This window comes from Aplidium turbinatum, chromosome 6 (assembly GCF_918807975.1).
Source record: "Aplidium turbinatum chromosome 6, kaAplTurb1.1, whole genome shotgun sequence".
NCBI classification, from domain to species: domain Eukaryota; kingdom Metazoa; phylum Chordata; class Ascidiacea; order Aplousobranchia; family Polyclinidae; genus Aplidium; species Aplidium turbinatum.
In genome coordinates this window covers 31,991,937-32,011,709 of record NC_137477.1, presented here as the reverse complement: position 1 = coordinate 32,011,709, position 19,773 = coordinate 31,991,937, and the positions used below count along the sequence as shown (strand labels likewise).

Genomic DNA, 19,773 nt, shown 5'->3' with positions numbered 1-19,773 from the left:
AACCTGCTGAGCTTCGCCGAAAGGGAGCCGTTATACACCTGGCTCGCCGGGCGAGGGATCCTAACCACTTGCTTCATGCAAACCGAAGCTAAACGTGTTGCAGGTTTAAGGCCTTATAAACCTATAGCGGATGCAATGTTTAACTGAGCACTTATCCGCTACGGTCGGTGATTTACTTCTTTTGTATTTAGTAAAGCTGAACACTGAATGGTAATATACACTACACTGAAATATACACTACACAGTTTAGTTATGTAATGCACCTTTGTACTGAAAATATTGCTTATCCCTGCTTTATAAGGGCTGTATTAAAATAAAAAACTTTGTCAGAAAGATAAGCATGGTTTCGTTTTATCAAGAGCTACACCACAAAAATATGAATATTGTTTTTGTTTTATATAACAATATGTTTTATACAGACCTCGGTTGTTTTTCCATACTTTCATCGAGAGATATATCAGTGAGATGGTTTAAGGAAAAATCTGGATCCGCTTTTTCGTTGTCTTCAAACGAAATGTTTTGGGTACCCAGTCGTGCCTTTTTTGGAGTGGAAGCCATAACAGCCAATGGCCTTCGCTTTTTTTCTTGTAGGTTGCAAGTCACCCCGACACTATTTATTGACATGGTACACTGAATTTCTGAGAAAATTTTTTTTGTTAAATAATAACCTCTTCTATAATAAAGTTGCTATAAATATACGTGTGATTACCATGACGTGCAAATTGTACATATAATTTTTCATTTCCACAAGGTTTCAGTGTTCCCTCTAAGGTTTTAACTCCTCAGATTTAGTCTGCAGAGCTTAAAATTCTAATAAGCATGTCTCAACAGATTACAGTGTTGTAGATTTTGGACTACCGTTTGGCAGTAATACGCTGTTTCACAACAATTCTATTTCACAAACCAACAAATGTGCACTTTATAAACTTTTTGTACAACAAATTAGTATTAAACATTCCTTACTTTTTGAAGCTTTTTTGGGCTTAATTGTAGCTTGGCATCCTTTTGACAGTGGAACACCAAAATCCGATGCGTCATATTGTGTTGCTACATCACAAGTCACTTTGGTTGCAGCACACTTGTCAGTTTGACAGGATACGTCAGAATGAAGGAAAACCTAATAGTAATAGTGCAACAGTTAACATTCTGCAAGAAAGTGTAGAATGCCAAAAACTGCATTTCTCTTCCACCAATTAGTAAGCCATAAGGAAATGCTGAGCTTCAAGCATTTTGACAAATTTCAACTGTGTGGGTTTTATTACTTTCATCCGCCATTTGTTACTACAGTATTCATGAATAATATCTTGAGGCGCTTCTAAAAGATTTCATAGTAGGTTACAATTAAAAAGTTGTGTGACAAAATGGCCCGCGACCGCAAACAGGTTCGTTATCCCTGGTGTAGATTATGCTATGTTTATTGTCTATGTTCATAAGAAATCAGCATTAAGTCATCCATCAACAACGTACCAATGTTTCATGTGTATCTAGGTCATCATCCATTCTCACAGAATCATGTGCTTCACTGTCACCATCTGTGCTCACAACAGTATCACTATTCTTGTGAGCAGCAATGTCTTCAGCTATCCACTGAAGCAAAAATACCAAGTAATAAGAAAATAGTTGCTACATGGTAGTGTGCTAGGTATTGGTAGGCCCAAAGCCAGTGATTGTCAACATGCTGCAGCCTTAGTTAACTGCTGATTAGTTCTTTTACCCGGATGCACCCAAATTCGTACCCTAAACAATTCATGCCCTCAACTCGTACCCTGAAAAGATCGAAAGAAAAAATTAAAAAAGCTGAAGACACTGATCGGAGTTTAATAGCACAAAGCCGGAGACCGAAGTCGCTGATCGGAGTTTTCGCAAACAAAATCGAGGGTTAGGGTTATCGGAAACTGCGGAAAAATGTTTGCGGAAACTGAGATGAGTGAGGGTTAGCGGAAACTGCGATCAGCGACTTCGGCTTTTTTATTTTTTTCTTGAACTTTTCAGGGTACGAACTGAGAGTACTAACTGTTCAGGGTACGAACTAGGTTGCATCCATCAAAACCTAATACTGCAATTCTAACTAAATACAATAAACTATAAAATCAACATTACTTCATTAACTTGACGTCTTCTATAAGCTGGTCGCCAGGAAGAAGTCAAATGTGATCTTTCAGCTGTTGCACTAGTTCCTGGTGGAGAAGGAAAGATTGATGGACATGCACCAGGTTTCAAGTAAAGTTTTTTGGCATATCCCATTTTGAATTGAAGAAGATTTTTGAAGTCTGCTTCTTGAAAATGCAGACCACAAATTCTGTGGTGTGATTTTGGTCCACTCCACTTACTTGTGGTGTTGACAAATTTTTTCCATTTCCTTTTTTGCGTACTGTCTTTAGGAAACTCAAACATACCAACTTCAGGCTTATGCAATCCTGTCGTGTCGCAGCCAAACACAACACAAAAGTTAGGCATAGTATTTGCTACGGTATGTTGCAATATTGTTTCTACAATAGTCAGCCTATGCTGCAATATTGATATTATGGACATTTAAGTTTTAGCAATGCTACTACATTTATACTACCGTAGCCTACCTCACCTTTCTCGTAACATTGCTACTATTACTCAACGAAATATCCTAGAAACTTAAAAAACGTGTAAAACTATCCTGCAAAACTCCTTTGAACGCAACACATCCAAACTTTGCAACCCAGCGCGCGAAAAGACTTTTGATATTGCTGGTCCTGCTGGAGCTCTTAGACTTTATGACGTATACTCTAGCAGTGTTTCCACTTTTTGGTCATTTTGAAAAAAATAAAAAATAAATGAAACATTGGACTTTGGGCCTTGCCAGCGCCCTTGAAAACAATTTTTTTTCGGTAATTTTTTTAAAAATGTATTCTTGAGTGTTCAGTTTACCCATTTTAATGCTTAATTCCATTTTGAAAATTTCCTTTAGTAGGCCTTTAAATAACTCACAGGGGAAAAAGTAAGTTAATTTTGGGTTGATTCAACATTCGAGTCAGCACAAATCAATTTAATTTTCGGCGGGTTATATTGCGTAACAACAATGCCCAATAAGAAATTTACATTTGTTTCACATTAATTTGACATCTAACAACGTTGAATTATCATAAAATAACGTTAATTACTCAACCAGGTACCGGTAACAAATTAATAGCTCCCTGCGAGAAAATTGCCCCGATTTACGTATACACTAACATAATTTTGGCACAATTGGGATACTGCGAACAACACAAAGTCTGTTTGATAAAGAACTAGCTGTCAGAATCGGAATCATCAGATGCTGTATTGGAGCATGAGGTTGTCGCGTCATTACTGGAATCAGACACATCAAGAGGCTGTAAATCTACACCGTCTTTGCTGTTTGCAATAAAGCGTTCACGTTTTGCGGCTTTCGGGCTTTGATACCAATCCACACGCCTCTTTTTCGTAGAGCTCCATCAGGGTGTTGACCAAGAAACAAATCTATGGCTGTGCCGTAACGACTGGGAGGAATGTCTAGGCCTAACCTTACAAGCGCTCGTTTGGCCTCATCATTATTATTGCCGACGCTAATGCGCCATTCATGTGTCGGCGCTAATTTCGAAGACTGAATATATCGCATCAATAAAGTGTATTGTGATGTCACATACATCCTGCTTATCGTCAAACATCAGCTGCTTGGTCAATGAATAATGTTAACAATTCAAGCATAGACAGTGTGTATTGTGATTTATCGGGTGCTTTGACTGCTTTCTAATCCTTTGTGATTATAAGTGGCAAAGTACTTTATTTACAAGACCACTTGCGTAAAATTTTCTCGGAACTTCATGGCGGACAAATGCGGCCGACGGAAGGGTGAGACCCGGCGGACTAAATGTCGGTTTGTGTAGGTTAATCGCGGCCATGGCCGCCTTTAGTTTCGGGGCCTGGGACATACAGAAAAAAATTGAAATTTTTACCCAAAATCCTCCCCTACCCTGAAAATTACTTTTTGCGTTTAATTGCCTCATATTGCAATAGATTGAGTTTTGCTTTTAGCTGCATGATCGTTGCTTACTTTAAAATGTAGATATTAACGACCTGTTTTAGCCATTAGCTTAGTCAAAACTGCAGCTATATACCGGTACCGGTATATTTTATTTAACAATTTTTTTGCAGTTTTTTGTTATGATAAATGAAAACAGTTGTTACTTGAACAAATGTATGAAACGATTGGAAATGGAATAAAAACAAATAGAATGAATGAAAACATAAAAAAAATGACGACTAAATATAACTGTGTTTAACAACCCTTGCTTCTGTATGGATCATGGGATTCAGATTGCGCCATGAAGACTTGCTTTGATTTGACATAGCTTATGTTTTTAAGCAGCTAGGTGGAGATTATTGGTAGAAGTGTAGAAAAACAATTTTGTTTCGACAAAACAGCAAAATAAAATTCTTTGAAAAGCAACTTAATCTTTTACATTTTCTAGACCTTTCCTGTGATTTTACAAATTAAACTGCCTTGGGCAATTTACACAATTGTTAAAAAAAACTTTGTTCTGAAATAGAATTTTTTTAGTTTTAGTTTTACTAACATAAGCCTCGAAGAACAAAACTTAAGGTTACATGCTTTGAATTATCAGCATTTTTTATGATGTAAGATAAGATTCTTATAATAGCACAAAGTTTGTTTTTGTCCTCACCTGGGTACATCCAGGATGATAGATTTTTAATTACTCTGCTATCTTAGTGACATAATTTTTTTAGAAATAAACTAAGGTTTCTACTTTGTATTTTACAAAGTTCATTATTGTGATATTTTGCAGTGCATACATTAATTTTGTGTGTTCCTTTTGCACACTTAAGGATATTTTACCTCTGTTAATTAGTAATTATATACATGGTAAAGCAGTGAACAGATCTTGTGTGATTTAAGCAATACATATTGTGCATTGGAAAGCAGACAAAGTCATGACCATGAACCCAGAGTAGTAAGTTCTAAATGTTCAGTTACATATTGTTGTTATATACTAAGTACTCCCTGAGAAAATCATGCGTATACCACTGTCTGCAGTATTACGATCAAGCACCTAATGAAATAGACTTGCACCTTAATGACCGGGCGCTGCACCTAAATATCCTAACGCCATAGTGTGAGTACTTATTTCCCAAGCACCTAACTGTCTGTAACTAAAAGGCGTGCTTTGGTATTTTAGCATTTTTGTCTGCTAGGAATGTTTGGAGCAGTATTATGCAGTATATTCTAAAGGAAAAGTCCATTTGTCAATAAATTTCTTTTGTTTCTTTCAGTAGGACTTAAATGGCTAAAAAAAAAATTTGTTTTCCAAACAAGATGCGTTATGAATTAGGATGTTTGGTATAATATAACACTTTCGAGCACTTCTAAAATGTCTTGTCATTTTTGTAAAAATTTTTTTGGAATTGCAGTAAGATTAAATTGCTCAAGATTAATTACAAGATAGAATAAAACTTGCATCAAATAGTCTTATGATGAGATGTGCCTGCGTCAGGTTGGCCGTTGTCTCACGTCAATTCAGCTGTGTCAAAATGTCTTGGTTTTTCTTACGTGAAATGAGCTCTGGAGCATGACATTCTGCTATCCGAGATTGATGCTTTTGCTTTACTGTTGGTTTAGTATGTTGTATGATTCATCGTTGGTTGCTGCTGCACTGTATTTTTTATTAATTGGCATGCAATGATGATTACACAACACATATATAATCGCTTAGCAATTAAGAAACATCATAAAATATATTTTAATCTCAATATAGGTAATAGCTAAACACATATAAAAAATTAAGACATTTTTGATGGACTACTTAGGATCGTTCAATGAGATTGCATGTTATATAATGTAAACAATTACTTTATGACAAAGATAATTAAAAACAAAACCTAGAGGTTGCTCCAAAAACAAAGTTTATCTTACAGATGCATTTATTCTGTTATACCATATGTACAGTATATCATATTTAAAATGATCTACTTTACACAAGGATATTCAATGTACAACTCAATCGATTCTTAATAAATTACACTAAGAAGTTAGAATTAGATTGTTGTGCAAATGCCAGCATTTGATGAATGCAAAATAGCAGTACCATTGTGATAGTTATACAGTATAATTCTGTTTTTCAGTGATTACCTCTTCAAGTTACTGCTTATTGGAGATTCAGGTGTTGGAAAGTCTTGTCTGTTGTTAAGATTCGCTGTAAGTAATTAATATTCTATTTTAGCTGAGCAATGTGTCAATGGTGTTTTTGAACGCACTTGCTTAAGAATAACATAGGTCAACAATTTGAAGCCAACTTTCCTGATGCATGAACAATGTAAACGTTTGAGGATCAGTGGCACACATATGTAGCACCACAGATTAGGCCTGTTCAAAATTACTTTCAAATTTTTTACCCTCTTGCATTGATTTTTATGGTTTTAACTATGAGCACTGGCGTAGAGTTAGGGGGTGCAGGGGTGCGGCGCACCCCCCGCTCTTATCAGTATTGACATAGGGTGAAGAAATTTCAAAGTAGAGCGTAGAGTACCTTATGCTGCTAGAATAGTCACGTAACAATATTCACGGCAGTAATAAGTAAACCAACTAAATTAGATGAGGTATTTTCAACAAGGTCTTCCTGCTGTGAGATCAACTATGATTCAACAGAATGCATTGTTTTGTTGACAGACGCATGAGAATCGGAATCCGCTCATGAACACATGAACATTCAACACTGGCAGAAATTGAATTAAAGTAAAAAAATTGGCTAATGTCCGCCTGCGCCACCAATTGTTTATCTCGGGCGAAAAAGCTTATTCAGTAGTGCAAATGAAAAACTGAAACTCTGACCTGAGTGGTTGAACTCAAACAAAACTAGGCCAGCAAAATGTGCTATTATGACTCCCCATGATGTTCTAATCTTGAAGCAAAGATAGTTTGCAATGTGCGAGAATTAAATCGAAAACCGATAAAAGAAAAGGTGTTTAATAGTCTTGGTCGCAGATATCGCCTGCACTAACGAGGTCTCTTATACCGCCATTATCACCTAGCTAACCTGACATCATTGCTTTATGCAGCCGCTAAGGTTTGACATCGACTTCAACGATTATCCTACACCAGGGGTGTGCAACCTTTATTACAGGAGGGCCAGATATGAATAACTTGGTGAAACCGCGGGCCACACGTTTATTTAACATATGATTTTTAGTAGTTGCAGGCACAAAAGAGTATTTTTTTGTTATTCATATTATTCTTATATTAGGGGTTATCTCCTTCCAGAAATAATAAGTTAGGACGCATACATTTCTGAAGAAAACTGCTATTCAAATTTATTGTTACACCGTCTTTAAACGAGTTCAGTGAGAAGTTTGCAGCTGGCTTCTTTTCCCGACGGCTTTTTCCAAATTTACTTTAATGGATATTACTATACTTTACTTTAATACTTTACTTTAATGATCGCAATTCGAAGTCCATTTTCCAAGTGTTTGTCTGTCAGAACCGATCAATAGGGAGATTTCATGACGCCCGTTTTAGAAAAAAATGTTCGCACAAATATGTTGAGCCAAAAAGTGCCATTTTTGCAGCCATGGATTTTTCAAATGTGGAAAGTCATCTTAGTTGAAATGCTTTCGGTAAAAATCGCCAAGATTCATTTCTAAATACTTTGCTTTCAAATCCGTTTTCTCTTGAAGATCAATCAGTTCAAGTTATATCTTCTGGTGCTTTGTTAATGTCTGTGTTGAATGGCGAAGCGAATATACCAAACAAATGTTCATGAGATTTGAAGTCCTTGAAACGAGCCAAAAATTCATACAACAATTTTTCAAGTTGGTCAGCAAATTCAGTTTTCTTCTCAGGATGCATTCCATAGTTTCTTAAAGTTGGAAAGTGGAAAAGATTTCCTGTCTGTACGTGAGCTTTCCAAAGTCGTACTTTGTTCATAATGCCTTTTATTAGTCTGGGAGCCTACGACAGAAGATTTCACCCCATAAGGTACAAAAGGTTTGACCCCTTGAAGTTACTGGGGTCAACCATGTCACTCACAAAAAGTATGGAAGATTGACCGCACCGGGTGGATCTGGACCCTAGAGCCCCCTAAAAAGCCCAAAAAGGGGGTTAATTTCACCCCATAAGGTACATGGACCAAACTTGGTGAAAACGAAGTTCTATGTCAGGACATCACAAAAATATCAAATCTAACAATATTTTCGAGTGGAAAGGTGATGTAAGACTCCCCCCAAAGTGACCCCCCAGGGGGTTAATTTCACCCCATAAGGTACATGGACCAAAGTTGGTCAAAACGAAGTCTTATGTCAGGACATCACAAAAATATCAAATCTAACAATATTTTCGGGTGGAAAGGTGATGTAAGATGCCTTCAAAGTGACTTCCCTTAATGTGACCCCCTCGGAAGGTTTATTCCACCCCATAAGGTACATGGACCAAACTTGGTCAAAATGAAGTCTTATGTCAGGACATCACAAAAATATCAAATCTAACAATATTTTCGGGTGGAAAGGTGATGTAAGATGCCTTCAAAGTGACTTCCCTTAATGTGACCCCCTCGGAAGGTTTATTCCACCCCATAAGGTACATGGACCAAACTTGGTCAAAATGAAGTCTTATGTCAGGACATCACAAAAATATCAAATCTAACAATATTTTCGGGTGGAAAGGTGGTGTAAGATGACTTCAAAGTGACTTTCCTTAATGTGACCCCCTCGGAAGGTGTATTTCACCCCGTAAAGTACATGGACCAAACTTGGTCAAAACGAAGTCTTATGTCAGGACATCACAAAAATATCAAATCTAACAATATTTTCGGGTGGAAAGGTGATGTAAGATGTCATCAAAGTGACCCCCAGAGGGTTTATTTCACCATAGAGTACATGGACCAAACGTGGTCAAAACGAAGTCTTCTAGGGCACCACAAAATATCAAATCTAACAATACTCTCAGTTGGAAAGGTGATAAAAGACCTACCCAAAAGTGAATCTCCTCCTATAGTTTAATTTACTTCATCCCTTTCTCGAACCAACCTTGGTGTAACGAAAGTGCTATGCCAGGACAGTACGAATGGATTAAATTTAAAAATATTTTTATATAGGTTTTGATGAAATACATTCACAAGCTGTCCCATGATGCATGAAATGGAACTATAGCCTACTTTACAAAAAGTTTTTGTATAAATCATATTAAGTCAATCGAAAAAAGGCAACAGGACATGACAATACATGGCTTTGTAACACCAAAAACAGAAAGTACACAAGAAGCATATAGGCTACAGTAGCCAGAAAATTGATCCAAGATCTTGATACCACCACTAAATGTGGACTTAATCGAACAGCTGACTATCCAAATCAAAACGTTTCGAAATGAATCATTTGGAACGTTAATTTAGGCAGTAATGAACATTTTCCAGCTGCTACAATAAATAACCTAATAAACCCAATGCAGTAAATTTTTATTTAATGCCATTTGCTTCATGTCTCCAATCAGTTATCGTAACTGTTCATTCATAAACAGAGATTGTTCGTGTAAATGTAAACGGTCGTTTCTTTATTCTTCATTGTCACTGCTGTCGCTTTCACTTTCTTCATCTTATTCTTCAGATTCATACAATTCTCCTGTTATATACAGAGATAAAGCAAGCTGTCTGCGATGTACCAGCCCCAAGCAATGTGGTTATCCGCACGTCTGACACTGACTGTCTTGTAATTGGCTTAGGTTGCTATGGAACTTTTGATCCTTCATTAAAGATATGGATAGAAGCTGGCTTGCAAAGCAATAACACGCAGCGGTACATCAACATCAACCAGCTGCATAGGCCTACCGCACTTGGAGTGACGATTTGCAAGTGTTTACCTGCATATCATGCCTTTACAGATTCTGATTACACCTCGTCATTTAGCAGGAAAGGGAAAGTGCGGCCGCTGAAATTACTCCAAGGAAACCACGAAGCGCAGGCAGCTTTTAGCCAACTCGGACACGACAAAGAAATTAGTGAAGACACTATCATCGCCATAGAGAACTTTGTGTGTAACATGTACAAAAACAAGAAAATTAATTATGTCAACGAAGTCCGTTTACAAATGTTTTTAGACGGCTACAAACCCAAAAAAGAAAATGAAAGGATATCATGCATACCAGAAGCTACTGTAGATAGTAGTACTCTACCACTTTGTTTACGAGTACTTCTCCAGAAGACAAGGCGCACACATCTCATCACAAGATGGTGGTTATCTTCAACTAGAAGTGAACAAGCAGCAACGTTGCTGCTAGAGTATGGCTGGAAAGAAGAAGGAGGTTCTTATAAAGTGGTGTGGTTTGAAGGTAAAGGTATAAAGCATCTTTAGATGTCTCTGCGTGGAATCTGATCTCATCCAGGAAAGTCAAGAAGAAGGTAAACAGCATTGGATGTCGCTTGGGTTACCCTTTATAAATATAAAACTTTCTCCTGGTCTATCAGTCGTTTACTTTCTTACTGTAAACATTAGCCAATAACTGGCTGTAAAGTTTCGTTTTAGGAACCTATAACCAATAGTTTCTGCAATCTTGAGAAAAATGCCTGGGTGCACTAAATAACAAATAAATGTTGAACTTTTTCCAGTTAATAGTAAGTTGCAATGTTGCATTATTCGAAGAAAAATAGACGTCTGTAAAAGATAATAAAATTACTATTGTATGTTACGCATATCTGTAGTGCATAATAGCAATTGTTTCGTACAGTCTTTATTTCTCTGTATATAACAGGAGAATTGTATGAATCTGAAGAATAAGACGAAGAAAGTAAAAGCGACACCAGTGATTGATTGATTGAATCTTTATCCTCGGACTGGGAAAGCTTCTTGCAGAGCTTAATCCTGGCAGTTTCGCATACTTGTAGAGGCTTTGAATCACTGGCGCAGGCCCGGTCACCGAGATTGACAGAGTGAAGTTTCCGATTGTTGAAGGCTTGTTGTCGGGGAATTATTCCATCCATTAGATGCCGCTGAATGGAGAGCAGCCCTTAACGTGCGTTGCTCAAGCGCACACCCCGAGAGTCGAACCAGCGCCGCTATTGATCTTGAAGCTTCTTCGTTCCAGAAGTGACGCGCTAACCAATTGAGTTACCGTTTACATTTACACAAACAATCTCTGTTTATGAATGAACAGTTACAATAACTGATTGGAGACATGAAGCAAATGGCATTAAACAAAAATTTACTACATTGGGTTTATTGGGTTATTTATTGTAGCAGCTGGAAAATGTTCATTACTGCCTAAATTAACGTTCCAAATGATTCATTTCGAAACGTTTTGATTTGGATAGTCAGTTGTTCGATTAAGTCCACATTTAGTGGTGGTATCAAGATCTTGGATCAATTTTCTGGCTACTGTAGCCTATATGCTTCTTACGTACTTTCTGTTTTTGGTGTTACAAAGCCATGTATTGTCATGTCCTGTTGCCTTTTTTCGATTGACTTAATATGATTTATACAAAAACTTTTTGTAAAGTAGGCTATAGTTCCATTTCATGCATCATGGGACAGCTTGTGAATGTATTTCATCAAAACCTATATAAAAATATTTTTAAATTTAATCCATTCGTACTATCCTGGCATAGCACTTTCGTTACACCAAGGTTGGTTCGAGAAAGGGATGAAGTAAATTAAACTATAGGAGGAGATTCACTTTTGGGTAGGTCTTTTATCACCTTTCCAACTGAGAGTATTGTTAGATTTGATATTTTGTGGTGCCCTAGAAGACTTCGTTTTGACCACGTTTGGTCCATGTACTCTATGGTGAAATAAACCCTCTGGGGGTCACTTTGATGACATCTTACATCACCTTTCCACCCGAAAATATTGTTAGATTTGATATTTTTGTGATGTCCTGACATAAGACTTCGTTTTGACCAAGTTTGGTCCATGTACTTTACGGGGTGAAATACACCTTCCGAGGGGGTCACATTAAGGAAAGTCACTTTGAAGTCATCTTACACCACCTTTCCACCCGAAAATATTGTTAGATTTGATATTTTTGTGATGTCCTGACATAAGACTTCATTTTGACCAAGTTTGGTCCATGTACCTTATGGGGTGGAATAAACCTTCCGAGGGGGTCACATTAAGGGAAGTCACTTTGAAGGCATCTTACATCACCTTTCCACCCGAAAATATTGTTAGATTTGATATTTTTGTGATGTCCTGACATAAGACTTCATTTTGACCAAGTTTGGTCCATGTACCTTATGGGGTGGAATAAACCTTCCGAGGGGGTCACATTAAGGGAAGTCACTTTGAAGGCATCTTACATCACCTTTCCACCCGAAAATATTGTTAGATTTGATATTTTTGTGATGTCCTGACATAAGACTTCGTTTTGACCAACTTTGGTCCATGTACCTTATGGGGTGAAATTAACCCCCTGGGGGGTCACTTTGGGGGGAGTCTTACATCACCTTTCCACTCGAAAATATTGTTAGATTTGATATTTTTGTGATGTCCTGACATAGAACTTCGTTTTCACCAAGTTTGGTCCATGTACCTTATGGGGTGAAATTAACCCCCTTTTTGGGCTTTTTAGGGGGCTCTAGGGTCCAGATCCACCCGGTGCGGTCAATCTTCCATACTTTTTGTGAGTGACATGGTTGACCCCAGTAACTTCAAGGGGTCAAACCTTTTGTACCTTATGGGGTGAAATCTTCTGTCGTAGGCTCTCGGTCTATATGTGACCATACATTTTTACGTTCCAAATAATTAAATACAATGGATTAGCGGTGGCCGGTGGGAGATTTCTAAAATGGTTAACAGAAGGTGCGAAATCTGCAATAATCCACTCCACAATGAATTGTTCACACGTACCAGACTAAACTAAATTATAAACACGTTTTGCGGGCCGCACACAATTCAAAATTGGCACATCTTTGCGGGCCGCATTTGGCCCGCGGGCCGCACGTTGCACACCCCTGCCCTACACGCAAAAACAAAAATTAATCGGTTAACAAGCGTATAAAGTTTAGAATTGACAAGAAATCATTAAATTTGAAAATTAAGTTTGAATCACTGCAAATAAACGTACGGTATTCAAAACTTTTACTTTGGCGGACGCCATTTCACAATCCGTAAGGTAATGATTTTGCCGTAGCAAAAATGCATTAATTTTGAAGGCTGCCGAGCTGGAGACAACAGCTTGTCCCGTGTAGCCTATAAGTCGAACCTGCTTTTTAAGGTGAAAATAACTTGCGAAAATATCGACCTATACTCGGGTATATACGGTATTTGATGTTTATGCGTGTGATATTCTGATATAACTGCACCCCTGGTAATTTTTAAAACTCTACGTCTATGACTATGAGAAATCCAAAAATGACAACTATTTTGCTCTCAGATTATGTGATACCCTGCCTCCAGAGTCCTAAACGTTTTTTGTCTATTTTTTGCTAAAATCATCCATTTTTGTTCTGCTAAGCCCTGACAGTGAAACTATATTTCAATAGAAAGCACTTTCATCGAATGCCCTTCTATTCAAAATCAATTTCTGGTTATTTAGCATGATTTTGGGAAGTGTGGTGATAAAAAGATATCTTGCTTATTTCAGGCAATCTATTACACATCTTTTAAAATTTCTCAATGGGGCTAGTCCATGGGTGGGCAACTTACAGCCCGCTTGCTGGATTCGGCCAGTGATTGCATTCAAAATTGGTCTTTTTTCCTGGTCGTCTAGATACAATTTATGATGTATATCTCTTAAATGTACCAACGTGTTTTTAGGCTACAAAAACACTTTTTAAACTCACCAGTCCACTGATACGGATAGGCTTACAGAGTAGACGTAGTGGTTATACGTTATAGTTATATTATTGTAGGTGTGTGTGCGTTAGAATTGTGTCATAGAGTTGTACTGAGTTTGCAGAAGATCTGAAGATAAAGCTTGTAGATGTAGAGTGGACTCACAGAATCTTTGCAGCAACAGTCTTTATTCTTTCTAAAGATGGACACAGAAGGTGAAAGAAATATTTAAGCGAGTTGCGCAGTGTCAAAACTGACAGCAAAAAACATGCGTGAAAGGTGAATGTATAAAGGAATGCTTGATGGCAGTTGCAGAAATTTTGTCCAGAGAAAAAGTTGTTATTTTCAACCATCAGCTTTTCCAAGTGCAGTTACAAGACAAATCGAAAATATCTCTCCGTGAATGTGAGTGAGCTTTAAAGCAGGGGTGTGCAACCTTTATTACAGGAGGGCCAGATATAAATAACTGGATGAAACCGCGGGCCGCACGTTTATTTAACATATGATTTCTAGTAGTTGTAGGCACAAAAAAGTAGTTTTTTGTTATTCATATTATTCTATGGCGTTATTAGGGATTATCTCCTATCAGAAATAATAAGTTAAGACGCATAAATTTCTGAAGAAAACTGCTATTCAAATTTATTGTCACACCGTATTTAAACGAGTTCAGTGAGAAGTTTGCAGCTGGCTTCTTTTCCCGACGGCTTTTTCCAAATTTACTTTAATCGAAGTGCTCGCAATTTGAAGTCCATTTTCCAAGTGTTCGTCTGTCAGAACCGATCAATAGGGAGATTTCATGACGCCCATTTTAGAAAAAAATTGTTCGCACAAATATGTTGACCCAAAAAGAGCCATTTTTGAAGCCATGGATTTTTTCAAATGTGGAAAGTCATCTTAGTTGAGATGTTTTTAGTAAAAATCGCCAAGATTCATTTCTAAATACTTTGCTTTCAAATCCGTTTTCTCTTGAAGATCAATCAGTTCAAGTAATCAAGTTATATCTTCTGGTGCTTTGTCAATGTCTGTGTTGAATGGCGAAGCAAATATACCAAACAAATGTTCATGAGATTTGAAGTCCTTGAAAGGAGCCAAAAATTCATACAACAATTTTTCAAGTTGGTCTGCAAATTCAGTTAAATTCTTCTCAGGATGTATTCCATAATATCTCAAAGTTGGAAAGTGGAAAAGATTTCCTGTCTGTACGTGAGCTTTCCAAAGTCGTAATTTGTTCATAATGCCTTTTATGTGACCATACATTTTTACGTTCCAAATAATTAAATATAATGGATTAGCGGTGGCCGGTGGGAGATTTCTAAGATGGTTAACATTAGGTGCGAAATCTACAATAATCCACTCCACAATGAATTGTTCACATGTGCCAGACTAAACTAAATTATAAACACATTTTGCGCGCTGCACATAACTCAAAATTGGCACATCTTCGCGGGTCGCACAATTTTTCTTCGCGGGCCGCACGTTGCACACCCTGCTTTAAAGGATGCTGAAAGGACAAACTCAAGGTCAAGGAGCTAAAAAGACAATATGAGAATAGGCTTCATATTGAACAATTACCGTACGAGTTAAAATACTTAACGTTGAGCTTGCCTACTGTCATGTTATTGAATGAGTATCATTGCGACCCTCCTCCGTATTATCATTACTTTATTTGGCCCACGCATGCAAAAATGTTGCCCACCACTGGTCTAGTCTAACAGAAAAAGACCTGAGGTTTTCTGTTTTTGACTTTGTTTACTGAAATTGTTAAACAATGACTTGAAACAATTCACCGTTAAACAACCAACGTTTTCAGGACGATACATACACTGAAAGTTACATTAGCACAATCGGAGTGGACTTCAAAATCCGAACAATAGAATTAGATGGAAAAACAATAAAACTTCAAATTGTAAGTATTTCATGTAGCATCAACATCAGATTTTTATTACATTTCCAATTTTTATATAAAAAAACAAACTATCAAATAAAAGGTGAAAACTTTATCAATGGATTTTGTATTTGAATGATTGATTCATATCTAGATACTGTACTTGTAACATCATTGCTTTGTAGTCTGATGGTTCGCGCACAGCCATCGAGGTTTTGTTCAAAAGTAATTTCAATACGATAGTTGACACATCATGTGTTTGCAGTGGGACACAGCCGGTCAGGAAAGATTCCGAACAATCACATCAAGCTATTACCGTGGGGCTCATGGGATTATTGTCGTTTATGATGTCACTGACCAGGTAAGAAATCCAAAATGATCGTTTGCTTCTGGTCGTCTTTTGAATGTAAATTCACCCTTGCCATACCGACAATTGTTTAAACACAAATTGTATCATTGTATTTCATTACAATTATTGCTTTGTTACCTGTATTTTTATTTTGATGTAAATTCACTGACCAATATCCCCATCTGCGTCTACCGTGCTCATACAAACAACAACTACCTTGGTTATACGATTAAATACGATGTTGTAAAGCACATTACTTCCTGACCATGTCTGTATTAATAGATTAATGAAGATGATGTAGTCGTAGCAACAGTAAGCAACAAAATTATCAACGATTCTCCATCATGCGTATCACGCCACAGAATAGTCACTCGCAAGAACGCTCTTAAAAGATGTTCTTACTTCGTTATATCTTCCGATCTGGTCAGAGAACTGGGCTGTTGCTGGAACTGCTAGTTCCGATAGCGATAGACTTCTGCTTCAATTGTCTCACCTGAACCAGGCATCGACCCCTCAAGCTCATACGAACATGTAGCCCTCGTTTCTCGTTCATTTGAATTGTAGATGATTGGTCGTATCTGGCTTTTTATGAAGTTATTTGATAGGTTGTCTCTGTTTGCCAGATTCTTATCATAATTCTCATCCACTGTAACAATTTATAAATTTATGCTCAGTAGACGCCATACAATTTGTTGGAATGAGGTTTCACAAAATACTTTGATTTCGTCAAGAAAAAAACGCTGTGTTTAAACTTCACACAAGAAATTGAACAAGCATTTACAAATTGGGATGACAGATGGATTAATATTGTTATCTTGCAAAATGTTGCTTGTTTAATGCCACTATGCGTGCCATTTCATGTTTGGATGTTACGATTACAGTTCGTTAATCTGTGCCTTTGTTGCAGGAATCCTTTAACAATGTAAAGCAGTGGCTACAAGAGATAGACCGCTATGCCAGTGAAAATGTCAACAAGTTATTAGTGGGAAATAAATGTGATTTAACAACAAAAAAAGTCGTGGATTACACCTCTGCTAAGGTATGGTCTTCGTCTAACAGAAAACTTAAAAATAGTGGCTTTTTAGTTTAATTGATTATATTGAAGTTGAATTTTGAGCGTTTTACGCATTGCTATATTGCACCTCCTTCATTATCGTCCGTTTGTCCCTTCAGTGAATGAGACCTGGCGTTTGTTTTGGTTGGCGGGTGTTGCTGGAGTCTTATCATCAGACATACGTTCTACAACATGCCCATACCATCGCAAACAGTGCCTTCTAAGAAACTCACGGATGCTTTTTACTTGTGTCACCTCTCGAATACTTTCATCTTTAATTATATCCTTCAAGATCTTTGTAATAAAGCATTCATATTTCTGTTGTTTCCAATCTTCGATCCTCGTGATTCATCCTTTGGTTCCGTAGCACATTGTACTTCCGTATTTCTCACCGCCTTATCCGTGGGATCAAACGATGGAGTGGTTTTTGATCTACGATGTTTATGACTTCTGCCACTATGAGCGGCTTCACAAAGCGAAGAAATACTTCCAGTCAATACTAAACAATCATTTTAATGATGTCATACAAGCGATGCACCTTGACACCTGTCAGAAGATATTTCATTTTTTGATTTCAATGACGTGGCGTTTATCATCATTTGCATTGCAGGAATACGCCGACACTCTAAAAATTCCCTTTCTGGAGACGAGTGCCAAAACAGCGAATAATGTTGAACAAGCCTTTTTAACAATGGCGGCCGAAATAAAAAATCGAATGGGTCCGGGCACTGCTGCGTCGCCGAGTAAGTGTTTTGATATTACACGTAAAAGTAAAAGACGACTAACTTGGAACTTGTCAATTCTACGGTGACAAGAGTAGATTTATGTCGTCATCATATTGATACAATTTGGGCACAGAATTGTTCCTATATTTTCATACTACTAGTGTTTTGCAAATACCTGAAAAGTTTAAAACGTCCATCGAAATCAATCACATCATTGTTGCAGATCAACGACCTAATGTGGACATCAAAAGCAACCCTGTAGAAGGGAACAAAGGAGGATGCTGCTGAGCCTTGATAGATGTCCGGATGTGGCTGAAGTATAATGTGCACTCTAAGTTGCATTCTTTTGATCAATTGACATTATTTAACTCCATTCCTTCATAGATTATTACAATGATATCCCACCCGATATAAATCACTTGCTGACCCTCTTAGCCAGTGTTAAGCAATATGGCCATGCCTGCCCGTCGTTACTCACTTGAAATATTGGCGGTTGGATGTTAGAGCCAAATTACCTATGCTTAATTTTAGCGGTGGAAAATTATATTTCTACTAAATCTCCGTTAAATTTTTGCTTTTGAAATAATGATCAAACTGCAAGGCGCCTGTAACTTCTGGGACAGTAGCTAGTTTCTTATTGTTTCAATTTGAGTTCCACTGGAGAGTCTGTAATGACTAACGACTGTCTGCTTTCGGTGATTTCTTATTCCGGTTGACAAAATTAGCGTATTTTTCGTTGATATGTCAAACAACGCAGGATGAACTGATTTTGTCAGCGATGTTGTAATTGTCTGATGTCTTTGTGTAAATATATTCATGTTAACGTGTCATGACTGAAGACGCGTGCCGATAGTTAGATTCTATTTAAGCGTGTGATATTTTCAAAGGAAGCCCACAATGATTTTATTTGTTTTCAACAACTGCATGTTGAACTCGACGACCGGCGCTAACAAATAACGAAATAAACTTTCAAAAAACCCTTTTCAAAGTTTACGATTTGTTGCTGACCTAATTTGAGTCAGGAATGAGTAAGTGGAGAAGGTCGGGTCTGTCCTCCCCTGGTGCTGATGCGTCCACCTTACTTTGTTATTGGACAAGCTGGTGTGACCTGATTTTCATTTTAATATGACTCACCAAAACCTGGTGGCGCTGGAAGAAGCGGGTTGATCGCTTAACTTTGATTCAACGTTTGTTTTTCGGCAACGCTTTTGTAAATATTATATCCCACCTGGCACCTCCGTACTGTGCAATTATGACGTCACACAAGGCGTTGCCCTTGGCAACAAAGCGCAGGTTGATTCGAATTTGATGTGTCATTTAGTCTTGCCCCCGCTCATCCCAATCTCAGCGTGCAATAGCGAGATGAGGATGGGCCGGGCGTCGCATTTATCCACAATGACTAATAAAAGGAGTGCGATGAATGGAGTCGTATGATTGGCAATGCTTTCGTGTTATTGTGAGGTCACACTTGAGTTGATAAATAAACTAATCTTACATTCTAGTTGTCGGCTTCATGTTTCTGTCCTAAGACTTGTCTACACTGAGCCTGAAAAGCGCATGCGCTTGGTTTGTCGAGCATCGACTGACCAAAATTCGTCTGCAGTTGCAAATTTGATCGTGCGACCGTGTAAGTTCTACAACAAACTGCATCACTGTCTGTAGCCTGTAACGTGCTCAACTGCTCATGGCAGAGGCTTTCATCTCGTGGAAAATGCATCTTCGACTAATTCAATCTGGAAACGTTCTCATGGTCATCGTTTGTGGGGTTGGTTGGTTTTGAATCTTTATCTTCGGACTGACAAAGCCTTGATAGGTTATTACTGGCAGTTTCGCATACATTGTAGAGGCTCTCGACGCAGGGCCGGTTACCGAGATTGACAGAGTGAGGTTTTCCTATTGTTGTTGTTGCCGGGGAATTATTCCATCCATTAGATGCCGGTCATCAGAAGCAGTGCTCATTTCCTCAGACCGGGCATCCAACGTGCTAACATTGGAGCTT

At 37.8% G+C, this 19,773-nt stretch overlaps 1 protein-coding gene across 1 annotated transcript; it reads left to right on the top strand.

Moving 5' to 3' along the window:
• The first annotated feature begins 4,803 nt into the window (after positions 1 to 4,803).
• Positions 4,804 to 19,275, top strand: LOC145772874 (ras-related protein ORAB-1). Its single transcript, XM_082584757.1, has 7 exons — positions 4,804 to 4,964; positions 6,133 to 6,205; positions 15,572 to 15,667; positions 15,912 to 16,007; positions 16,903 to 17,034; positions 17,660 to 17,792; positions 17,998 to 19,275. The coding sequence occupies exons 1-7, from the start codon at positions 4,945 to 4,947 to the stop codon at positions 18,060 to 18,062; spliced, it is 615 nt and encodes a 204-aa protein (XP_082440883.1). The 5' UTR covers positions 4,804 to 4,944; the 3' UTR covers positions 18,063 to 19,275.
• Positions 19,276 to 19,773: the final 498 nt, after the last annotated feature.